Genomic DNA, 24,936 nt, shown 5'->3' with positions numbered 1-24,936 from the left:
ACCGGCTAGGGCTCCACACCTATTTTATTTGCTCAGCCCCTACTACATGCCAGGTCCTGCTCTAGGGTCTGGAGATACTTGCTAAACAAAGCCCTCAGCTTTCCACAGGCTTGCAATCGAATGGGGAGATAAGTGAGCCACACAAATGATTATAGTATTAGACAGAAAGAAATGTCTTGGAAACACAGATGCAGTTGGTAAGGTTAGGTCAAAGGAGGTAGATGTATGCTCTGAGTGGGGGTGGGAGCTAGAGAACCCTCTTTGGATGAAAGGACTTTTGAATCCAGGTTCAATTACGCGCACCTATAAAATGGAGATAATGGACAATAATAGGCTCTACTGTATAGGGCTATTGTGAGGATTAAATGAGGTCATGAGGTCATGGCTGAGAAGTACCTAGTGGAGTACTTGACACATAGTAAGTCCTAAATAAGCCTATTACTTTGTCTACTTCTTCTTCTAATAAATATTATCTATTGTCTTAGTCAGTTTGGGCTGCTATAACAAACATACCTTGGAGTGAGCAGCTTAAACAACAGAAATTTATTTCTCTCAGTTCTGGAGACTGCAAAGTCCAAGATCAAGGTGTCAGCCACTTGGTTCCTGATAAGAGCCTTTGTCTTGGTTATGTCCTCACCTGGCAGGGAGCCAGAGGGAGGGAGAACTCTCCTCTCTCTTCTTATAAGGGCCTTATTCCCATTATGAGGGTTTCATGATCATGCCCTAGTCACCTCCCACAGGCCCCATCTCCAAACACCAGCACACTGGGACTTGGGGTTACAACATATGAATTGGAGGGGGACATGAACATTCAGTTCATAACATCTGTTTTGTAATAAACAACAAAATTTCCTTTGAAGACTTTTCACTGCCCATAGGATAAAGTCCAAAATTCTTAACAGGCCCTGCAAGGCCATGCCAGATCTGCCTTGGGCTTCCTCCGTAGCCTCCCCCTTTCTCACGTTCTCTCTGCTCCCTCTGTCCCTATGAGGCCTTCTCCTCCTGCCTCACATCTTCTCCCAGGCCGTTTCCTCTGCTTGACTTTGTGCCACGCTTCTCTCTTCCCTCCCATCCGTTCTTATCTTTTAGGTCCAGGGTATTTCTCTGGGAACTCTCACTCCGTCTGTAGGGTTTCCCCTGCTGTATCTCCCGTAGCTCCCTGTGCTGTTTATTCTCCCAGGACTCACCACAAGTTTTTGTGTGATGTTCATCTTTTCCACTGGACTTTAAGGCCCATGAGGGCCAGGACTATGTGTGTCTCGCTCAGTGCTGTACTGCCAGCATCTAGCAGTGTCTGGGACAAAACAGGCACTCGGTAATGTTGACATGAACAAAGAAAAGGGGTTCCTTCTTGACATGTGAGTTTAGCTACTCAGAATTGGGACTGAAGCTCAAGGACCCCCCCCTCCCCCGCCCCCCCAGCTGGAACCAACAGTGAGGTCCGAGGTGACTCAGACACAAGGGGAAGAATTTCTGCTGCTATCACCAGCTGAGCCATGGTTTTTCTCAGGGCCAGGGACATCACACAGGCTGACTTGAGAGAACATGCAGCAGGCAGGCAGTGTTTTAACCTCCCCAGAGAGGGGAAGTGACTTGCCCAAGGTCTCCAGTCATCAGCGTGGGGATGGTCTTTCCAGCATTGCAGCTGTTGCCTCCAACCTCAGGAAGAGAAGTAAAGACAGGAAGTTGGAGGACTGACGCAGAGTGGTGACAAACTATGAAGAGGATCTGAAGGTCCAGGTGTGACCTCAAGCAAGTCATTTCCCCTCTCTGGTCTTTATTTTCACCATCTGTAATAAGAGAGTATCTTAGGTCAAGTACCTTGGTAAGCAGACTCTGAGATGGAAATTTGCATACGGGGGGTATATTGGGGGCCAGTATCACAGGACAGTGGGAAACAGGGCTGGACAGAAGAAATGGGGCTGCAATGTTGGCCTCAGCTGATCCTGAAGGGAGCACGAGAGCTGGGAAAAATCCCTCAAGAGTTGTTTCAATGGAGGTAAAGGGGCCAGGCCTTTGTCTACTGTCCCTCCAGTCAGTCATTGGAGGCAGACTGCATGAAGGGGCATAACCATGAGCTAGGCAGCTCCGTGGACTCAGGGCAGTTCCCAGAGAGGGCCTCCCCTGAGGCTTTTCCTGGTTGAGTGGGGGCGGGGGAAGGAATGAGAGACAGTCTGGGATGCTCACCACAGCTCCATGATTAGAGGAATGTAGTTTTCCAACTGTTCCATGGAGCCCTTGGGTTCCAAGGTGCTTCATTGGGCGGGGAACTGCTCTTCTTGGGTGTGTTTTAATTTCTGCAAAAGTCCAACATATTTCATTGGGAGAAAAAGCTCTACTGTTAGGTTGTAAAGCACCTTGTATTTCTCCTTGGAGGTGCAGATCACAATTACGCAATTAGTTGTGTAATGATCTAATGTCTGTCTCCTGCACTAGACAGTAAATGCCAAGGGAGCAGGAACCACGCCTGTGTTGTGCACTGTTCTGTGTCCGGGGCATTTACATATTATGCGCACAACAGCTGTTGAATGAAAGCATGGTCTGGGCATCAGCACGCCAGGGAAGCTGTTAAAGACGCCAATTTCTGAGCTCTACCTCCAACCACTGGTCCTTTAAGAGATTCTGAAGCACAAAAAGTCTGTGAACTCCAGGTCTTCATTCCACTTTTCCTAGGGCTCTGACGCATGTGTGAAACCTGCTGGGGGAGACTCACTCTCAGCAGTCCTCAGTCCAAGCCTAGCTCCAAAGGCCACACAAACCACCAAGCCACTAGCAACCTTCCAGGCTCCAACCTGGGTAAATGTGGTATCTTGGATGTCGGGCTGCAGAAGACCGAAACAGATTCACTAGATCCAATCTTGGGCCAAGAGTTTTCAATCCCACATGCAAATGGACTTGAACACGATTTTTTAAAATGCAGATTGAAGGCATAGGGAGTTTGGGGACAGAAGTGATGCTCTGGAATCAGACAGACAAGGGTTCAAATCCTACTTCAATTACGTGACGTTGGGCAGATATCTGAATTCTAAATGGCTCACTAGTGCTGGGTGCTAGGTACCTGAACTGTGTTGTTTTTCGTGTATACATTATTTAATTCACACAACCCTCCTCTGGCTCTAGGTATTAATCCCTTTGCATAGATAAGGAAATTGAGGCAGAAGAATTTAAGTAATTTGCTTAATGATCGGACATTACCTGTCAAAGTTGGAACTTGACCCCCGGTCGGTCTGTTAAGTTGGTATTCCCTAGACCAGGGGTGGGCAACCGCTGGCATGCGTGCCAAACATGGCACGCCAGTAACTTTTGCTGGCACGCAAAACCCTCTCTTATAATCTTCCATTTACAATTTTTGTGAACATTTGAATGACTTAAATTACAAGGAACTGGCAAGACACTTGATGTTATGTTTGGTTACATAAAGGCTTTTGAAAAGAAACTGGAAGTCTTTAAGAGGGATGTGGATGGTGAGAGATTTAGATATTTCCCAAACCTCAAGAGGCACATTAAAGACCTCCCAAAAGGTGACAGAACAGACTGTCAAAGCCTTCAAAAGCTGTTTTTAAACATCATCGAGTCAACTATTGAGCAGTTCTTCTCAAGATTTGTGAAATTCAGAGAACTGGAAGAGACAGCAAAATTCATGAGGTTTCCAGACAGCATGAAACTGGAGGAACTAAACTTACAAATGTTTTCACGGATAGACATGGCTGACTTTGAAATGCAGTTGATTGAATTTCAGAGTAGCTCAATTTGGAAGCAGAGATTTATTGACCTTAGAGTTGACTTGGGAAACATTGAAAAAAAGCGATGAGACAGGAGTACCAGAGAGAAGTGTCGAAAACGAACTATTGAGGACTTGGAATGCCATTCCAGAAAATTTTTTCTGTCTAAAAAACTTTGCAACAGCATCACTCTCCATGTTTTCATCCACATACGCTTGTGAATCTTTGTTCTCAGTGATGAATTTTGTTAAGTCTCATAATAGGAGTAGCCTGACGGATGAAAGTAGTAGCTCGTGCATATCTCTGAAGGTCACGAAATATAAACCTGATGTAAAATCTCTGTCATCAGTGATGCAGCAGCAAAAGTCCCACTGATATCAAACGGAGTCATAAAGTTTTCTGTCGGACTATCAGTGTACATGTATACATTAAAAAATAAATGTATTTTTCATCATCATATACTGTGTTTTTGTCGCTTGAATGCATTTTATTATTTCTTCAAGGTTCTTCACATACGTACAAGGTTATTCTCATACATACACCTTAAGAGATATCAAGTAGGCGTAACATGTTCTCAAAAAATTAGGGTTGGCATGCAGAAGAATTTTGAGTCAGAGATTTTGCTGGTTTTGGCACACACTCACAAAAAGGTTGCCCACCCCTGCCCTAGACTCTCCCTTGAAGTTCCTTTTCTACATCTATAAAATGGGAACACCACCCTTTCTTCCAGGGTTGTTGTGAAGAGTAAGAGATTAAATCTGAATACATCTGACAACAGTCACTCAATAGTGCTTCCTGGAAATGAAAACGTTTTGTGACCGTTTTCATGGGAGAGGCAGTTTCCTCTTGCATCCCTTTGCCCCAGGATAAGTGACTGAGTCAGCACCAGATCCAAGTTTTGTACTCAGATCTGATTTACCCTTTCACATCCTCTTAAATGACTGTAGAAGGAAGAACAAATGTGAGAACACTGCAAAAATGAAAAGGGGACATGAAGTCAGTCAGGGAAGGCTTCCTGGAGGAGGCCATTTTCATTTTTGAAGGCAAGTCTTGAAGACAGCAGGAGAGTGCTTAACTCTTAGTCATGATGTGATTATCCTAAGCTTACTGAAGTTCCTGGTGTCCAGAGTTCAAAAGCTTGACCAAGGTCATAAAGCTACTAAATGGCACTGGCATAACCTAGGGTTAGGGAGAGTCACATCTAACTCCTTATGCCTAGTTCTGTCTCCTTGGTGCCAGAGAAGGAAGGATGAGAAGCAGATAAGCATAATGTGGTAGGGCAGGGGACAGAAGGGGAGCCCCCAGAGATTCTCAAACAGCCTGCCTCTGCCACAGGGGGAGCCTAATAGTGGAGAAGATAGGAAGATTAAATGCCTGGGCCTTAGGGTCAAGCACACCCCAGGTGGAATCGAGCTTTACCACTTCCTAGCTACGTGGTCTCAGCCATGTCACTTTACCTCTGTCCCAATTCCCTTGCATATTCAGAGAAATGGCCTCCAAGTACCCAGTCAAGGGCCAGGCTTAGTGAAAAAAACACATGCCCATTATATTTCCATAGTGCCTGGCCCCCTACAAATGGGTGAAAGGACTGGATACCGAAGGTACAGAAGTTTCAATGCCAACCACTCCCAATCCTGCAGTCACTGGCCACAAGTGCCCAGTAGGGTTGGGGCTAGCAGGTCAAGTCCATGACGCAATCACAGCTTCCTGCTAAGAGGTGAACCATGACCTTTAGGAAATAGAAAAATAGTCCATTAACAAGCAGTACAAAACAAAACCTCGGTGAACTTTTATTTCTCATTATACAGAACTGGTAACAAAGCCAAAGACTTGTGCACTTGAACACTGAATACCTCTCCCTATCCACCCACACAACATTTACAGAGTCATCATGTCCTCTCTCGACTCTAAACCCAGGCTGGGGCCTCTTCCCTCCTGCCCAGCTTCACTGCAGGGAGGGCTATGAGGTCTGAGGGTGCCAGTCGCTTCCCCATGCCTGCATGGGTATGAAATGTGGCACACTGACCAGGCTCCTTTCCTGCCCCACCCCAGGGAGGAGGGTCAGAAGCAAGCAGCATCTTGGCCCTTGCCTTTCTTCAGTCACCTCCAAACTGGTCAGAGAGGAGGCACTGCCGGAAGAAGGGCAAGGGAAGTCGTAATTCACAGCTTGTTTGCTATAGAAAGTGCCTGGGGTCAGTCCTTGGCTGCTTCTGCCTCCAAGTGATCCACCTAAAACTGAGGAGAGGGGACAGAATCTGGGTGGTCCTTGGAAGGCAGCCAGGAGACTGACTGAAAGAGTGGGAGTCCCCGGAGGCCTTCAAAATCCTGCACGATTTGCAGTTCACTGCTGGCAGGTTGGCCTGAGACACCCAGAGTGAAGACTCAGGCATGAAAAGTATCCCCTCCCTTTAGTCTGAAACCCAGGAAATCAGGGTTAAGGAGGTTTGGCAACATAGCCATGGTCACCCAGCCAGTGGCAGGGCCCAAACAACCCTGGGGTCTCCCATCTCTCCCACTGGGCCATGTGCCACCTAGAAAGGCTCAAGTTTTTGGCAAATATCTGCAGCAGAGCTCAGGAGACAGGAGAGGCGCAAGATCTGGGGAGAAGATTGCCCCGTCCTCCTCCTCACAGCCATTGACTGTGGCTCTAAAGGTGAGGCCCTGGAGAGGTTTGGACTTTATCCATAAAGGACCAAAATACAGAGAATTTATAATCTAGTACTCCCTACACTTCAAAAGGCAAAGTGACCCACAAAGCTACTCAAACTCTCTAGAGATCATCTACTTTTTTGATGTGCTTGGTCTCTCTTCTGGGGCCTCACACCACCAGGTGTGGGAGAAAAGGGGGGGAGGTCAGAGGAGGTCAAAGGAAATGAAATAGGATTGGGGCAATCAGGAAACAAAGGGCCTTCAGGCTGCCCAACTGAACAGGTTTTGGGGGAGCCGGATGCACAGACCAGCTGTGACCCCGACTTTCACATTGATGGGTTAATGGCAGGTGAGAGGTAATGAAATGGGAATGATGGAGGAAAAGGAAAGCTGCTTGGAGTGTCAGTCCCTGCAGGTGTTTGCCCCTCTCCCTCAGGGGCCAGCCGGGGACCTTCCTAGTCCAGGAAGGCCACAGTACTTGTGGTGGGCCCCACCTGGAGGTACATAAATCCGAACTCAGCCCATTTTACTTCCTGTGCCTTCTGACTCTGGGTTCAGGGGCAGGAAGAGGGCATGGCCCCTGGGGATCTGCTAGTCCTCTTCCAGCTCCCAGGGCCAAAGCTGAGATCCCAGAGATCCTGTCCATTCCAGTGAGAAAATGTAGGGTGTGGCTTGGGGGCTGCACCTCACACAAAAGCCCACCCCCTGAGTGTGGTGGGTGGGCGTGGGACAGAAAGGGATTGGGTCTGTCTCCAGACAGAAAAGTTCCTGCAGAGAGGATGCCCCGAGAGTTAGCTGCTCCGGGCCCGGGTCCTGTGTGGGAGTCAGGTCATGTAGCGGGTGATGGCACGGAGGGCATAGAGCAGGGCAGCTTGCATGCGGGCCTCCAGGAGCAGCAAGTTCACGTGGACCTGGGGCACAGAGGAGGGCTTGTCAGTAAATGATGTCAGTCCTCGCCATCCCCATCCCTCCCACACTGCCACCATCCCTGACCACTCATCTCATCCTTCTATTTCCTATGGCTCTGAGCGATTTGGGGCAGGACTGCTCAGGAATTTCAAGCATAATTCATCTTTGTTGAGACTAATCTCTTTATCCCCAAAGCTAAACTAAGAGCTACCACTGAGCACCTGTTTGGGGTTGGAGATTTACATTCATTTTCCCATTTCATCCTCCCAGCAATCGAAATGCAGGTAGTATTTATTCCCATTGTCAAAATAAAAAAGCTTGGGGAGGCAGAGGGACTTGCCCCAGGTTATACTGCTACTGACGGGTTATGGTTTCACCTCAGATCCTCCTGGCTGCCATGGAGGACCCTGCAAAGCACATTCCCATCATATAGGTGAATCAGTGGAGTCTGAAATCACTTCGTGGAGTAGTACTTAAACCCAGTACAATATACCCAGGTATCTTAGCTGGCAGTACAGACCCAGTCTGGTGTACCTTATTGGGCCCTGACCCCTTGCCCTCTCCACTGGCCAGGCTTATCCAGTTCCACCCGGCCCCTGTACCTTCTCTGAGTGTCGGAAGTGCCTCCAGAAGAGTCTGTACATTCTCTGGGTGGTCTTCTCTGGGTAGCAGGCCACTGTCTTGATATAGACCTTGAGGTTCCGCTCCAGGAGCTGGTTCACCTCCCCATAGTCATAGTCATCATACCTAGATGAAAAGGCACAACAGCATCACTCAGCTTCCAGAACTAGCTCCTCTCTTCCAGCCCCACCCTGTAAAAGAAGGAACAGAGAGTAGCAAGAAAGGCAGAAGGGAGGAAGCAACTAGAAGCTTGGTTCCTCTTAGAAAAATAGCTGATGTCATATGTCACAGACCAAGAAATGAATAGAGAATAAGCATGTTTTATTTGGTATCAACTATGTACCATGTGAACATATACTCAAGGAATCCTTAAAACTATTGTACACTACTGTATACAAAACTATTACATACAATATACTGTATTCATCAGCCTCATTTTGTAGATGAAACTGAGATTCAGAGAAGTAAAATCACTTGTCCCAGGTCACACAGCTGGGAATGGGATTCAAAGTCAGCTCTACCTGGCTCCAAAGTCATATTTACTACTTTACAGTAAAGGCCATGGAAGATGGGACAGGAGGTGAGTGCGAGTATTTACCCTGGAGAAGGAAGGTGGAAATGGCAAAAAAGGAGATGGCACTCATTTTAGAGATGGGCAAACTAAGGCCTGGAGAAGACAATTAAATTGTTCAAGTCAAAGAGCAAGTTGGTGACCAGTCTAGAAGCTACTTTATCATTCGCCAGTCCTATGAGCCAGTGAGTCATCTCAAATCAGTGTGGATGGGGAAGATTGGTTAAAAACTGGAAGACAGATTCAGTAGATAAAGGTATCAGATCAAGCCAAAACCGGTTTGGCTCAGTGGATAGAGCGTCGGCCTGCGGACTGAAGGGTCCCAGGTTCGATTCCGGTCAAGGGCATGTACCTGGGTTGCGGGCATATCCCCAGTGGGAGATGTGCAGGAGGCAGCTGATCGATGTTTCTCTCTCATCGATGTTTCTAACTCTCTATCTCTCTCCCTTTCTCTCTGTAAAAAATCAATAAAATATATTTTTAAAAAAGGTATCAGATCAAGGACTGTGTTGGAGAATTGAGGATCCTGGACCTGAGAGCTGGGCAGGAACTAGCCTGTGCCTATCTATCCTTGGTCTCCTCTGAGTTAGAAACCTAACAATGACGAGTGGGATGGCAGCCAATTAAGTACAACTCAACCCACCCAGTGAAATATGATTAACAGTTAGGAATACACAGAAATTTACATTTATACCCTTTTAAAAATTGGGGGATTTTTTTGATGCTTGAACTAAACTGTTAAATGAGAAAAGCAAGAAAAGAATCATGGTTCACTAAAATATGCTCATGTTTGTGTAAGTAAAATAGTGATACACACAAGAAAATACTGTTTTCATAAAATTGTACGTATGTTTTGGTTATTTGTGCATGGAAAACAGGAAGGAAATACTTGACAAGAAGAAAGGATGGTTATCATGGGTAGTTTTTATTTTCTTCTTTTTGTTATCGGTTTTCTAAATTTACTAAAAATCAGGCTGTATCTCTTTACAAACATCAAGTATATATATATTTTTAAAATGAAATAACCATTATAATTTCAACTATACAAAAGCAACTACATAAGAAAGAAAAGAAGCAATATAGAAAAATGTCACAGCCCAGCCTGTGTGGATCAGTGATGAGCATCAACCTATGACCCAGGAGGTCACGGTTTGATTCCTGGTCAGTGTGAGACATGCAGGAGGCAGCCAATCAATGATTCTCTCTCCTCATTGGTATTTATCTCTCTCTCTCTGATTACACACACACACACACACACACACACACACACACACACGGCCTGGTGCACGAAATTCGTGCACATTAAAAGGGGATTAAGCCCTAGCCAGTCTGGCTCAGTGGATAGAGCATCGGCCTGAGGACTGAAGGGTCCCAGGTTTGATTCTGGCCAGGGGCACATGCCTGAGTTGTGGGCTCGATCCCCAGTGGGGGGTATGCAGGAGGCAGCCGATCAATGATTCTCTCTCATCATTGATGTTTCTATCTCTATCCCTCTCCCTTCCTCTCTAAAATCAATAAAAATATATAAAAACGGGGGATTAATTAGAGGAAATATTTTAATATTGCATTTGCCCTTTCTCTATAATAGAAGTGTCAGAGATGAAAGAAAATTAGTAAAATGTATATGAAAATCTTCCTCCTGTCAGAGTCTGAGGCGCACCACAGGACCCAGAGTTGTCCCCGCCCACCCACATGTGCCTCAAAATCGCAGAGACCCAGACCTGGCTGCCCCCCACCCCCACCCCATTGGGCTAGATCCAGACCCAGCCAGTCCCACCCTTGTCAAGCCCCGCTGGGCAGGGGCACGCCTTGAGGTCCCCAGTCAAGCCCCACTGGGTGGGGGGGTGTGGCCTGAGGTCCCCTGTCAAGCCCTGCCAGGTGGGGGGGCGGAGCCTGAAGTTCCCCAGCCTGGCACCAAGGTGGGGGGCGTGGCCTGAGGTCCCCTGTCAAGCCCCCCCGGGGGGGGGCGGGGGGGGGTACGCAGCCTCAGGTCTCTGCTGATTGCTCGTTAAGGCTCATTACGGGAGCTCAGCTTCAGCTGTGGGTGCAGCTATCTTGTGTTATGGAAACCCCACCTCTGCTATGGGCACAGCCATCTTTGTGGCAGAGTGACAGCCAATTTGCATATTCCCTCTTTATTATATAGGATAGCTATCTCTATGGAGTGGGATTAAAGTGTTTCATTTATGAGGTTCAAACAGTAAGCATATTTATTATCTTTTGTAATCAGCAAAGAAAAAAATTTGCTTTGAAAAATAGCATAGGCAGGAAGAAAGGAAAAGAAAAAAACAAAAAAGGAAACCACTGTAAGTGCAGACTGAGGACTTGCAGTGCACACACATCCTGGATGAGGAGACCTGTGCTTACCTGATGCCAAAGACGCAGTGGATGTAGTTCCAGATGGCCCTGCGGAGCATGGAGGTGTCCACTCCGCTGTGCATGGCCATGGTGTTGTAGGTGAGGCTGTAGGCTGCCTGGAACTTCTCATCGAGCAGCTGCCCACCCTCCGGGTAAAGCCTCTGGATCAGGGAGTAGCCATGGTCTTCCCAGGTATAATCCTGAGAAACGTGGGAAGGGATCAATAAATGGCTCAAGGCTGGGCAGAGAGACCCCATCCTCTAGAGCACACCTCCCCACCCCACAAATCTAATCTACTGCTTAGTCTGGGCCTGAGAAGCCAAGAGGAACGCACTTAGGGCACAGATGGGTCCCTTCATGATCCAGGGTCTCCCACTTCCCTCAAGGAATCTTGAGGGAGAGAAGGTACCCAACTCTAATCACTCATATCATCCACCCTTTGATTGTAAATCAGGAGCAATGCCAAGTTCAGTGGGGAAAGCCCACCTGGGCACGGAAGGTAGGGGGCGCCTGCGTCCCTCGCCGGGTGAAGTCCTCATATCCGAAAGTGGGGTCTTCTACAAAGCACAGCATGTCTGGGTGTGGAGAGGACTCCAGAATGTCAGCTGAGAATATCAGAAGGAGATCACAGTGAGGCCAAGGCATAGAGCACAGAGATCTTCACTCCTGAGTAATCCTCAATGTGGGCCAGGCAACGCAGAGTGTAAGGCCAGAGAAAGCCCCTCCCTACAGCGAGTGGAACCAGGATTCCCGAGGGAGGAGGCGAATCAGGCCCAGGGTTGAGGCTCCCAGTAATAATAACAGTCATAGCAGTAGGAGTTATTTATGGAGCCACTCATCCTGGGTCGGGCTCTGTGTAAAGAGCTTTGCTTTTCTTGTTCCATTTACCCTACACATCAATCCTTTATGCATGAGGAGACAGGCCCCGAGGCAGGAAGTGATTTATTAGTGGTCACTCTGACAGAAAGGCTAACACAGGCCAGATTCAAACTCAGGTCTGACCCCAAAATACAAGAGATGCAGTACATAGAGGTGCCTACTCCTCAACAGAGATGGCAGAAGAGGGGGGCAGGCCCTGGAACCTGGACGCCTGTGATCCCATACCCGAGGGGGTCACCAGCAAGCTCTCCGACTTCTCCAGCTCAAAGCGGCTCTCCATCTCTTCCTGAGACGCTCCCTCATCCCGCAATAGGTTCTCCTGCAGCTGCCTCATGCGTTCCATCAAAGCCTCCACGTCTCGGGCAGCCTCGAAGCCCTGCAGGGGGGACCCAAAGATGACCATCTACTCCTCTCTCGGCCACCCCAAGAAATTCCACACATCTTTCCCACATGCCAGGCCTTTCTGAATGGGCAGCTCTTGGTCTATGCTTCCCCAAGTGAAGTTTAAGAAGCTACAGAATCAGCCCTGGCCCAGGTAGCTCATTTGGTTAGAGCGTCATGCTGATACACCAAGGTTGTGGGTTTGACCCCTGGTCAGGGTACATACAAGAATCAACCAATGAATGCATAAATAAGTGAAACAACAAATCAATGTTTCTCTCTCTATCTCAAATCAAGCAATAATTTAAAAAACACAAAACTACAGAACAGACATGTCTTCTCTGAGCATCAACTACCCTCACAGGTAAGGGACTTTTAAAATACCTGTATTTTCGTATTAAAACAAGCAAGGCCACTTTACAAAATAAGAAGCAGACTTTGTATTTTGAAAGTGGTAAAACCCAGGAGACTTTTAGTCTATGGAGCTACATGTTGAGGGGCCAGTCACATGGTTATTCCATTTAGTCCTCACAACTCATTATGAAGTAGTGGTATTTATCCCCATTTTATAGATGACGAAATGGAACTTCAAAGTCAGATAACTTTTCTAAGGCTTATCACTGTGAGGTAGTGAGGCAATGGCTTCTGTCCAGGGATGACAGGCCATGCCAGCTTCCTCTCCCACCCAAACCCGGGCCAGTGACTTACCCCAGAATTGTTCAATGAGTCTCTGCTGGGGGGGCTGCTTTGCTCGCTGGGGGGTGAAGGTGCCTGGGGTACAGGGCTGCCCTCAGGGTCCCCCTCAGGGAGGATGCCACAGCCAAACACGAAGGAGGCCAGTGAGTGACAGTGGGTGAGCAGGACCAGGGCCTGGATGAGCTCAGCCAGGGACCAGCTATGCTCACCCGTCTTCAGCAAGGCCTGGAGAGGAAAGAAAGCCAGACTTGCTCAGTGCCTGCCCCTGGGCTAGCGGCCATACCCCAGCCCGGCCCCTGTGCCGCCTGGGGGACCTGCCTCTCTACCCACTATACCTGGATATGCTCCTTGGTGATGAGCCATGGGCGATGTGCCAGCAACTTGTTGATCTCATTAAGCTTACGCAGCTTCTTAGGGGCACGGTGGAGGCCAAGCAGCCAGTCAGGGTCACCGCCAGTCTGCAGAAACTCGGCCATGTGGGAGCCCACCAGGTAGGAACACTGGTGGCGGGCAGCAGCCTATGGAGGTAAGAGCACATACAGTAGCGTGAGCTTAGGTCATGCTATTCTTTCTGTGCCCTCCTCAGGGTGAGTAGCCCATGGAAGGTGACAGCATAGACCTCACTGTTGCCTGAGAGGCAGGAAATTTAGATTTTAAATTTGCCACTGGCTTGTTGTGACCTTGGGCAGGTCATTTACTCCTTTATGCCTCAGTTTCCCAAGCTGTAGAGCAGGCACTAAAGATGCCTCTTTTCTAAAATTCTATAGTCAAATAAAGCCAGGGCTTTCCTCTCCTCCTCCTCATCTATGGAATCAGTTCAGAAAGTCCCCAGCAAAGAGATTTGCAGACTGAACCCCCCCGCCATGTGGCCACCCCTAAGAGCAGGGGTCCTCAAACTTTTTAAACAGGGGGCCAGTTCACTGTCCCTCAGACCATTGGAGGGCTGGACTATAGTTTAAAAAAAAAAACTATGAACAAATTCCTATGCACACTGCACATATCTTATTTTGAAGTAAAAAAACAAAACGGGAACAAATACAATATTTGTATTTGCATGTGGCCTGCGGGCCGTAGTTTGAGGACCCCTGCCTAAGAGAGTCAGGGTCAGACAGGCTCACCATGATGGCAATGTAGTGGCGCCAGGAGCTGGCCAGGGGCCCATCTGTGTGCAGCAGTAGGTAGTGCAGGCGCCAGAATCTGCTAAGGTAGTCGGGGTGCAGGCCCATCACCACTGCCAGGTTGTCCACACGCCCACAGGACATCAGTGCCTCCAGCCCCAGGTTCTGCTCGAGGCTCTCAGCTCCCTCCCGTAGGACCTGCCAAGCAAAGGTGAGGAGAGGATGGGTTCCCCTCCCGTCCTTCCCCCCAAAGAGACCAACACATTCATTACAGTGGAATTATAATAGCAAGAAACTGAAAACAACCACGTCCCAAAACAGAATATGAGAGTAAAGATATTTCATTAAGTGACCAAATACTTACCAGATACCTTATATAATAACCAATACTTTTATAATGCTTACAATGTGCCAAGCACTGTTTGAGCACTTTATATGTATTTACTCATTTAATTCTTACAAGTATGAGATAATTCTATTCTCTATTTTTAGATAGAAAAACTCAGGCACAGAGATGAAAATACAGTTTTCTCCGGCCTTCATGGAGCTTCTGTTTTAACAGTGCAAAACCGTACAGCCATGGGAAGTGGTTGCAAAATAGTTCACACTTCCCAAGTGCTATCTCCATGCCACGGCTGAGTTTAGAGCATCCCTAACATTATCTCATTGAATTTTCCCAATTATCTTGTGAGGTAAATACTACTTTCCCCCCATTGACAGATGAAGAAATCAAGGCCCAGAGAGGTTTCATTCCTTGCTCAAGGTTACAGATCTAGTAAAAGACAAAACCAGGATTCAAATCCAGATTAACCCCAAAGCCTAGTTTTTTTCTTTATTATAAAAGAGGAGTGGTTCTTTCTTTTTCTAAAAAATATGTTTATTGATTTCAGAGAGGAATGGAGAGGGAGAGAGAGATAGAAACATCAATGATGAGAATCATTGGTCAGCTGCCTCCCGCACACCCCTCAGTGGGGATCAAGCCCACAACCCAGGCATTTGCCCTTGACCAGAATTGGACCCGGGACCCCTCAGTCTGCAGGCTGACACTCTATCCATTAAGCCAAGCTGGCTAGGGCAGGAGTGGTTATTTCTAAATGAAAATATAAAATACAAGAACAACACTTGAGCTTCAAATTCTGGGCTGCAGACATGAATAACCAGCTAGTGGTTGTTTACTTTCCATTTACAAAGGGTGGAGGGAACTGGGGGCTAAGACATTTGTTAACAGTTCATTAACTACTTGGCCTACACGTTTAGGAGAGAAAAGAGGACAAGGAAACAAACAGTTGTTTCCAAAGAAAAAGAAGAAAACTATTATTTAAAAAATGTTCTGTGCATGTGCTTTGAAGGCACCCCCATACACCAACTCCACACTAGAATGTCAGTTCCATGATAGCAAGGACTTTTGTCTGTCTTGTTATCTGTGGTATCCCCAGCACCCGGGACAGTACCTGACACAGATTAATCATCCAATAGCTATCTGTTAAAAACATTAAAAACAATGATGAATGATCTGACTCAGTAAATGAAAGGAGTCTCTGTTATATTAAGTGAGAAAACAGAACAAAACAATAAACTCCCCCCAAAAACATGCTGTAAACTATGACCTTGGTTCTGCATGAAAAAAACAAAAACAAAACCCGCCAGAAAACAATGGCAAATGGTTAGGCAACACTGATTACTTCCCAGGGGAGAAGGAGATTCTGAAACATTGGGGAAATGTTTATAATGAACATATACTTATGAAGTAAAATAAAACTTTAATATATGCACAGTCAAGAGTGAGAAGATAAACACAGATGGTCTATCTTCTTGAGGAAAAGCAGGCCTTGTTCTGGGGATCAAAAGTTTGTTCGTTACCTAGCTGTGTTATTACCACTTTATCTCTTTGAGCCTGTTTCTTCCCAGCAAAATGGGGTGAATTTGCCTGCTTCCTAGAGCTGTTCTGTACATTAAATGAGTCAGGAACCTGAAGGGATAGTTTCAAAACTGCTATTTCAAGAGACAGGAAAAGACCCTCCTCACCAACCCAGTGTTCTATGTCCCTTCTTCCCAGCGACCAACAATTACGAACCCCTTCCAAGCTTACCTCATCCACTGGGATGAAGGCGCTGGGTCCTCGAGGGCCTCCCCGAGCCCACCTCATCCTCTGCTCCTAGAAGGAAACACATCACGGTTAGTTGGAGGTAAAAGGGAGGACTAAAAGGAACGTTCTCTCTCTAGTCTTCTCCTCCTACCCAAGGGGCCACATTGAACTTGGAAAACCTCCTTTCTGGTGCAACCTGCATAGAGGAGTCATTTGGGAAATATATACACCTGTTTGGTGGGTGGAGAGAGAACAAACAAGAGAGAGGGCTTGCCCCACAGGCTTAGCTCCTCAGAAACTGGGCAGGGAGTCGGGAGCCCCAGTACTGAGTAGGGAGGGCTTGGGAAAGGGAAATACACAGCCACCATACTGCACATCTCCAGGAGACCACCTGCTTGGCAGCCCTGGAGAATCCATACAAGAACCCCCTCATTTACATCCTGAAGCCAGGTTACCAAGTGCCCTAGATCCCTATGATGCAGCTGCAGTCTCTCTCCAATTGTCATTTCTTCATCCCTCCCACCATCACCACCTCACAGACCACTACCATCTCTTGTCTGGACTACCAACCACAGCCTCACCAATGGTCTCCCTGCCCTATCCTACCCATTCCTCTACCAAATTAACAAAAATAAATAAAATATGCCCCCTGAGCACCAACTCTAGGAGTAGGAGCAGATATAGTGAGTACGTGACCTTAGTGGTTTCTAAAGAGGGCAACCTTTCTACAGCCAGAGTAAACTTTATGTGTAAATCTGATCAACTGGCTTAAAACTCTGCCTCCACCTCCCTTAGCCTTTGAGATAAATTAGTGACTCAGGCCCACTGTTCTCCCACTAGTCATTCCTTTTGCAGAGCTAACTTTTACAGTCTTCCAGGGCCTGGAAAACTTCTTTCAGACCCTCATCTGTGATCCCACAATTCCCAGTGCTTTTGCTTCTGAAAACATTGTCTTCTACTTGTCTGAATTAGGCCTCCCTACTACCAGATCACATTTTGTGGAGAGCGGGGCCAGGTCATCATTCACACTAGCCTATGAATTAAGAACACAAGGAAAGCACAGAGGCTTCAAGAGAATCAGGACAGGGCATGCATGGCTGACAGCAGCAGTGCTCTGACATGCATGTATTGGAGCTTCCTTGGAAACCACCAATGATGTGCTCACTCAATCTGCTCCTAGTCCTAGAGGTGAGGTTCAGAGGATGTTTTACTTATTCATTTGTTTTAATAACTGCAAGGGGGGCTCTCAGCACTGGCCTTAGAAAGAGTTCAGCCCGTCCTATTCGGTTTAGCTCAGTGGATAGAGCATTGACCTGCAGACTGAAGGGTCCTGGGTATGATTCCCATCAAGGGCATGTACCTCGGTTACATGCAGGCTAAAACCCCAGCCCTGGTCGGGGTACGTGTGGGAGGCAACCAACTGATGTGTCTCTCACATCAATAGTTTCTCTCTCTCTCTCTCCCCCTCCCTTTCACTCTCTCTAAAAATCAATGGAAAAATATCGAGTGAGGATTAAAAAAAAAAAGAGAGAGTTTTCCTGAAGCAGTTATACCTTCACTGGACAGAAATAACTCTCCCCATCTCATTAAAATCCAGACTCATTACCAATGGACCTACCTGTCCAGAACTAAATATTACAACTGAACCTCCCTTCTCAGATGGCCAAACCCCCCCCCCCCCCCCCCCAGGAGGCAGAGCTCTGGGGCTCTGAAAGAGGACAAAGGAAAGAACAATGGGACCTGGAAGTCTCCGATGTGAATAATTCTGCCACTAACTTGCTGTGTGCCTCTGAGAAAGTAACTTAAACTCTCTGGGCCTTAAGCTGGGACAAAAAAAGATAGTTGGGCTGATTACTCAGGTCCCTTTCAGCCCACACTTCTGGGAGCTACCAGGCCAGGCGGGTCCAAGTCTAGCATAGAAACCAGCAGAAGCCCCAAGCACTCCTGTTTCAGCTTTCCCTCCTCCCTCACCTAAGAGAAAAAGCCTAACAGCTCTGTGTGGGAGATAAGAATTGCTGACTCCACAAAAAGGGCCTCCCCCTCAGGGGATTTGAGGACAGAGAGGAAACCACAGCCAGGTGGGGTAGGGAAGGGCAGGGTGGAACTGGGATTTGGGGGTTGGGGGGATAGAGGACCCACTAGAGTGCTAGCAAGGTACAGGGAACAGCCTTAGGAGTCCCATTTCACTCTAAAATCTGCCCCATGAGCTGTCAAGGAAAGGAACCTGTGGGTCTTACGTAGTAAGTCAGCCCTGATGATGAGGATGATGATAATGGAGTACAGTAAAAGATAGGGGCTCTGACAACTGCCTAGGCTCAAATGACATCTCCACCATCTACCTATGTGAGCCTCGGTTTCCTCAACAAATAATGGGGCTAATAGTACCTACTTTTACTGGGTAGTCATAAGGATTTAATGAGATAATTCCTTTACCTCAGTACCTCTATCACAGTAAGCACTTAATAGAAGTCAGCTATCATTAACCTCCTTGTTTTTTCAAACAATGGCATCTCAACCCAAGCAGGACTTTAGAATCCCTTTAAAAGCTTTTAAAAAATACCAGTGCGCTCTAGCCAGTTTGGCTCAGTGGATAGAGTATCAGCCTGTGAGCCAAAGGGTCCCGGGTTTGATTCTGGTCAAGGGCACATACCTTGGTTGCAGGCTCCTTTCGGGCCCAGACCCAGGCCTGGCGCATGCAGGAGGCAACCAATAGATGTGTTTCTTTCACATCAATGTTTCTCTCTGTCTTTCCCTCTCTCTAAAAATCAATAGAAATTGATTTATAACTGAACCTCCCTTCTCAGATGGCCAAAACCCCCCGAAGGAGGCAGAGCTCTGGGGCTCTGAAAGAGGACAAAGGAAAGAACAATGGGACCTGGAAGTCCCCGTGTGAATAATTCTGCCACTAACTTGCTGTGTGCCTCTGAGAAAGTAACATAAACTCTCTGGGCCTTAAGAGAGTCAAAGAAAATAGAAATTGCAAAGCTTTGAAGGCAAGACCAAGTAGATTCTAACCCGGAGCTCTGATGCTAGGAATGCTTCTCTGACCTTGACACCCAGAACTTCAGAGAAAGCAGACAGGGCAGGAGACGCCAAGAGATGATGCCTCCAAATCAGCTCTCCCCTATTCCCTGAGACAGGAAGTCAATAATAATAATGGTAGATAACAACCGTGATTACCATTGGCTAAGCATTTATTTCACATGCACTTTAAGGCAGGTACTACTGCTACTAGGGTGCCTATTTTACAGCTGAGGAGTGAGGCTCAGAGAGATAGTCATTTTTAGTCACTCAGCCAAGGAGGTAGCGAAGTTGGGATCCAAACCAGGTTTCTGCAACAGCAGACACTATTCCCATTCTCTAAACTTTTCAAGGTCTCAACAGCCCCAAGACTTTGCATCTGGGGTTCACCAGGATCCAGGAGCTCCTTCTCCCTGCCCACATCCCCAGAAATCCAGTACCCCCAAGCACAGCACCTGTCATACTGCATCGTTTCTTACCTTGAGGGAGCACACTGGAACTAGTTCCCTGTTCTTAACCCCAATGTCTAGCACAGAGCAGTCCAACAGAACTTTCTGCAATGATGGAATAGTCTATCTGCATGTCAAAGGTGGTAGCCCCTAGCCATGGGGGCTGAGCATTTGAAATGTCACTAGTGCAACTAAAAACTGAATTTTAATTTTTAAAACAATTATCAAAATTTAAATAGCCACATGTGGCTAAGGGCTACCATATTAGACTGCAGTTTCAGCACACATGATAAAGGCAAACCCCCCCTCCCCCCGATTTACAGATTAAAGAAAGGAAACCAGAAGGGGCAGGTGACCTACCAAAGTAACACAGCTAGTATGGGCAGAGAGAAGATCAACGGTTACTATTCCTATAGTGCCAACTGAGGGGGTCCCTCAGGGTAGCAAGAACACTAATCAGTCAGCCCTCTGGGTGGCCACTCAACAGGGAGGGTTTCAGGCAAGTTGTGAAAAGAGGATAATCACCTCCAAGCTCAGTGCCTGGCTCCTAATTTAAGTGCTTGCTAAATGTGAGTTCTTATATTAGCTTAGGCACTTGTATACAGTTTCCATCTAATCTTCATCAGTTCTGGTGTGGGGGTGGGGTCTCTATTTTGCACTTGAGGAAAGATTAAGGTTCCACAAGTGGCCAATCTGAGATTTACTCTCAGCTCAGTCTGGCTTCCAGGGGTTCTGTCCACCACCCATATCAGCCTCTTGGAGTAGCCCCAGCCTTCATTCCTGGTATCCTAGCCGCAGCTTGCAACCCCCAGGACTTAGCTACAGACACCTGCGAAGTCACTCTGCCAGCTGGGAAGGGCAGAGCCTACTCCACCCCACCCCACCCCACCCCGACCCCGTGAGCAGCTGTGGTCTGCTGAACTCAGACACATGCCTGGGTTTACACCTGAGAGGGATACATAGCGCAAGCACCCTCTGACCAGCCTTGGGGGAGGGGAGTGTGCCTGGTGCCTCAAACTTACCATGGGCGGGGCACCAGGCTAAGTGCCTTACACATCTGACCTGGCTGATTTCTCCCAACCATGTGCAGGGAAACAGGTCCTATTATCCCTTCTTCAGCGACAGCTCACTGAAGCTCTTTCTGAGTCCTGTTCCAGACTAGCACAGCTCAGATCGAACTTCAAAGCCTGTGCGGTTCACCAGGGTCAGCTAAGCCAAGAGGGGCAAATAGTTACACGCACTTACTAGGTGCTAAGAACAGTGCTGGTGATGTGACCTATAGTGTTTCTAGCCCAGCAAGGGGAACAGACAAGAAATGCCTGGTTATACAACTGTCACACTGTAATTGGGATAAAAAGCTCCTACAAGAAGGGGGACTGGGAGAGAGTATGCAGAGGGGCCTTATCTGTCGGGGAGGAAAGGCTTCCCTGAGGAAATGAGGTTTGAGGAAGTGATTCTTGAGCCTAACAGGGCTCTGAACACATGCTACCAATACTGGAGAGAAGTGTCTACCGGCATAAACCCCTTGAAAGGGTGTGTGAAGTGATGGTGGTTGAGGGGACCATACATGTGGGTTTCCCCTGGACCTCGGGCTACCAGGCTTTGTAAGTTCAGCACCTTGCTGTCTTCTAAGGAAGATATCTTCCCAAGGTCCTCTTTAAGAGAAAATATGTAGAGAGGGTTCAGGCACCACCCACGTTCCCCTCTCAGACCTGTGGCTTCCATCTAAAGGCCACTCACTCCCTCACAGCTTGCCCAGACCACTTCCCAGGCATTGTCCCGAAGAGGGATGGACCAACCCTCACCTCAGGCAGGAGGGACACCCTCAAACACACCCTGTGAGACACCCTGGGGAAGAGAGATATAAATGTTTGCTGGCCACATTCTACAGGAGCTAGCATTTTTGACAAGGTTACTGTGTTCCAGGTATTGTGCTTTGGCCTTTGTCATCTCAGTCAATTTCCCCAACAATCCCTCCGAGATACTATCAAATCTGCATGGGAGGAAGATGCAGATCTGAGAAGTGATTACTTGGCCAAGTTCACACAGCAAGTGAGTGGGAGGGCTAGTACATGAACTCAGAGCTCTGCCCAGGTGCTCTTATTTTTATTATTATTATTTCTAAGCCTCACCTGAGGATATGCTCACAAAGAGGGAGAGGAAGAGAAAAATGGATCAGTTGCCTTCCATACATGCTCTGACCTGAGATCGAACACGCCACCCAGGTATGTGTTCAACTGAGCCACTCCGGCCAGGCTAGGCGCTCTTAATAAATATTACAGCCCTGACTGGGGTGGCTCAGTTGGTTGAGCATGATCCTGTGCACTGAAAGGTTGCCGGTTGATTCCCAAGTCAGGGCACATACCTGGGTGGTGGGTTTGATTCTGTCAGGGCACATATGGAAGGCAACCATTGATGTTTCTCTCTCTAAAAAAATCAATTAAAAATCTTAAAAAATATATATATATATTACACCAGGTTCTTAAATAACATTCAATGTTTCATTCAACATTGTTTATATCAATTAGCCTATGGTAAGGTTGGTTTCCTTATGCATCGTTTTGCATAAAGTCACAGAACCTATAGACCATGTTAAATGAAGACTTACTGTATTTCCATTTTTAAAAAAATACATTTTTATTTATTTCAGAGAGGAAGGGAAAGGGAGAGAGAGAGAGACAGAAACACCAGTGATGAGAGAGAATCATTGATAGGCTGCCTCCTGTACACGCCACACTGGGGATCGAGCCCGAAACCCAGGCGTGTGCCCTGACCGGGAATCGAACTGTGACCTCCTGGTTCATAGGTCGATGCTCAACCACTGAGCCATGCCGGCCAGGCTGTATTTCCATTTTTTCACAAAGAAGGTAACAGAGTGGAGTGTCTTGGTCAAAGTCACACAGCTGAGAGTGGTTTTATTCCTCCACGTGTGACTCCTAAACCATGGTGGGGAAGGCTAAACAGAGTAACAGAAAACGCAGGACACAAACCATCCACTGGTGGAGGTAGGACCTCCCCAGAAACCATGCTGCTCAGAGAAGCCCAGCGATTTTCCCAGGATCACCATTTAGTACTAGCAATTGTCTGTCTCCCAACCGCAGTAATACACTTGTGCCCCTCTCCAGGCCAGGAAACTAAAGAAACAAATAAAACTCCCTGTAGTGCCAAGCACATTCGGAAATCCTAGAGACACCCAGGCCAAAAAAAGAGCTACTCTGTGGTGTTAGAGAAGAAAGCGACTCCATACTCCCTCCTGGACCTCAATTTTCCCCTCCTGTAAAATGGGACTACAGTATAGCTCATATTTTGCTAGTTTAGTCCGGAGGACTCAGAGAAAAGGCAAAACCTGAGCCTGGAATCTAATAGGTGCTTTATAAGGTATCCATTATCGGTGGGGGGTGGGGGGGGTGGGGAGGGGGGCAGAGGGCATGGGGGAGGCGAATGGTCAGATTAGGCCCAGCCTTATTCCTAGCCTCACTGCAAAGGGAGTCCCAGCGAAACAAACTTTTGAGACCTCAGACCACCTAGTCGGGCACAGCCTAATCCGCGCTTGATTTGGGAGCTACGGTCAGGGTTTTCGCCTTCTCCCCGGAGCTTTGGCCGCCGCCGCCGCCGGCCGCGTACCCGGTAGCCGGCCAAGGCCCGGAAGCAACCGCGCCCCCTTCCAAATTGGGGTGCAGGTGGGGCGGGGGACCAGGTCAACCTTCGTTGGCCAGCCCCAGGGGCCCCGCTCCCCGCGCTGGGGGGCTGGATAGGGAACGCATCCCACCTAGAAAGAGCCGCCCGCCCGCCAGCCCCGGCCCGGAGGAGGGCATCTTCGGCGGGGGGCGGGGAGGAGGAGCGGTCGGGCCGCTGCGGCGGAGATTTGCCCGGACTTGACGACTCCCCCGACCAGAGCCCAAACCCCAGGCAGCCTCGAGGAGGCTCTGCTTTCATTGGCCAGGAGTCCGAGGAGCCAGGAGGGCTCCACAACCCTGGGGGAAGGGGAGGGGCGAAGAGGGTCGAGGTTGCCAGTTGATGCAACCCCACTCCAGGTTTACGCGCTCCACTCCTCCTTCCCGAGGCGGGGGTGGAGGAAATGGGGGGGAGGGAGGGGGCTGCGCACCGGCTCAGCCCAGGCTAGCCCGGAGCTCGGACGAGGCTCGGGGTTCAAGGGAAAAGTGGCGCGGCTCGGCCGCTGCTTACCTCTCCGGCCCCGGGGCTGCTGCTGCCGCCGCCGCCGTCGCCCCGGGAGAACGGCAGGTAGCCCTTCAGCTCCGTGCGGCATTCAGAGTCCGCAACGATCATGGTGTGCGCCAGGACCCAGGCGCGGCTGGCCGCCGACCCGGGCACCGGAGGGGTTTGTGGCCGGACGCCCGCAGGAAGCCGGACCGGGGGCCGCTGGGGAGGTTCTAGAACCCGGGGTGTCTCTCAGGGCTCCAGACGCTCCCAAAGCCCAGAGTCCAGGAACGGCCGCTGCCTCGCCGGACTCTCCTCGCGCCGGGCTTCTGGAGCGGCGAATGGACTCGGAAGCCGGGGGTTGGCCGCGGCGCGCGGGTCTTCACGGCCTGGGGCGCCTCTGAAGTCCTCAGTGGCAGGGGCTGCGGGTGGACACCGCGCTGCTCGGCATCCCCGCCGCGGAACTGCCAGCTTTCGCAGGGCTCTGACACCAGCAGCGCCTCCAGCCCGCTGCGGTCCCCGGGGGAGGGCGGGACACAAAAGCCCCACGCCGCAGCCAATCAGATGCCTGTTTCCTAGGGAGGCGGGGCGACACCCTCCTCAGGAGCCAGCGGCTCGGCCAATCCACGCCGGGAAGTGCCCGGGAACTCTGGGAGCTGTAGTCAGCCCCGCACGAATGCTGCAAACTTTTGCAAAAGGATTTAGTCAGATTGTTGACAACACCGGACGAGAGTGACAGCCTGGAGAGTCATTACAGCTGCGTGATGAAACGGGCCTTCAGCGGGCTGGGCCGGAGACCCAGGTGTGAAGTCCCTCCCAAGTACGTTCGTCAGCTTTACAGTTCCTGGAGGGACGGGTTGGGGTTCAGAGAGGTCGTGCTAATTATAGAGCCAGATCTGGGCACGCCCCTGTTCCCCTGGTCTCCGGGAGGGCTCCACCCTTAAAATGTATCAGACACCGAGCATCCACCTTATTTGTAGAGCCCCTGGGAAAGCCTTCATTCTTTGAAATGTCCTTGGCAACCCCCAGGCTAACTTCAGTCCCTATTGCTGCAGGTGTCCCCGGACTGCTCCTTTGAGTCTCGGGTCCTGTTTTCCATCCCTGCCACCCCTTTCTAGAAACTTTGTGATAAGGCGGTCCACTGGATCTCTCTCACCTCTCTGGCCACTCCTTCTCTGACTCCTCTTTATCCTTCCACCCCCTGGAACGTGGTGTTTCCCTAGTCTGTTTTTATCCCTCATCTATCTAGATATAGTCTCCGTCCTTGATCTCATTCCTTTCCTGGCCTTCGACTCTCCCTTTGGGAGGAAGTCTCTTC

At 48.8% G+C, this 24,936-nt stretch overlaps 1 protein-coding gene across 3 annotated transcripts; it reads right to left on the bottom strand.

Annotated features, from left to right (window-relative positions):
* Positions 1-5,487: 5,487 nt before the first annotated feature.
* On the bottom strand, positions 5,488-24,435 carry SESN2 (sestrin 2). Of its 3 annotated transcripts, XM_036349944.1 has the most exons (10): positions 23,646-23,747; positions 15,994-16,059; positions 13,905-14,102; positions 13,122-13,304; positions 12,799-13,011; positions 11,935-12,085; positions 11,317-11,435; positions 10,840-11,030; positions 7,883-8,027; positions 5,488-7,282 (listed from the first exon to the last, which is right to left on the bottom strand). In XM_036349944.1, exons 1-10 carry the CDS (start codon positions 23,745-23,747, stop codon positions 7,196-7,198), a joined length of 1,455 nt encoding a protein of 484 aa, XP_036205837.1. In that variant the 3' UTR covers positions 5,488-7,195. The 3 variants fall into 3 exon arrangements, with proteins under 3 accessions (XP_036205837.1, XP_036205839.1, XP_036205838.1); XM_036349946.1 differs by lacking the exon at positions 12,799-13,011 and having other exon boundaries at positions 23,646-24,431; XM_036349945.1 differs by lacking the exon at positions 5,488-7,282 and having other exon boundaries at positions 7,958-8,092; positions 23,646-24,435.
* Between the last annotated feature and the right edge of the window lie 501 nt (positions 24,436-24,936).

This window comes from Myotis myotis, unplaced genomic scaffold (assembly GCF_014108235.1).
Source record: "Myotis myotis isolate mMyoMyo1 unplaced genomic scaffold, mMyoMyo1.p scaffold_m19_p_2, whole genome shotgun sequence".
NCBI lineage: Eukaryota > Metazoa > Chordata > Mammalia > Chiroptera > Vespertilionidae > Myotis > Myotis myotis.
The sequence above is the reverse complement of the archived record's forward strand: the minus strand, read 5'-3'. Positions and strand labels throughout refer to the sequence as shown.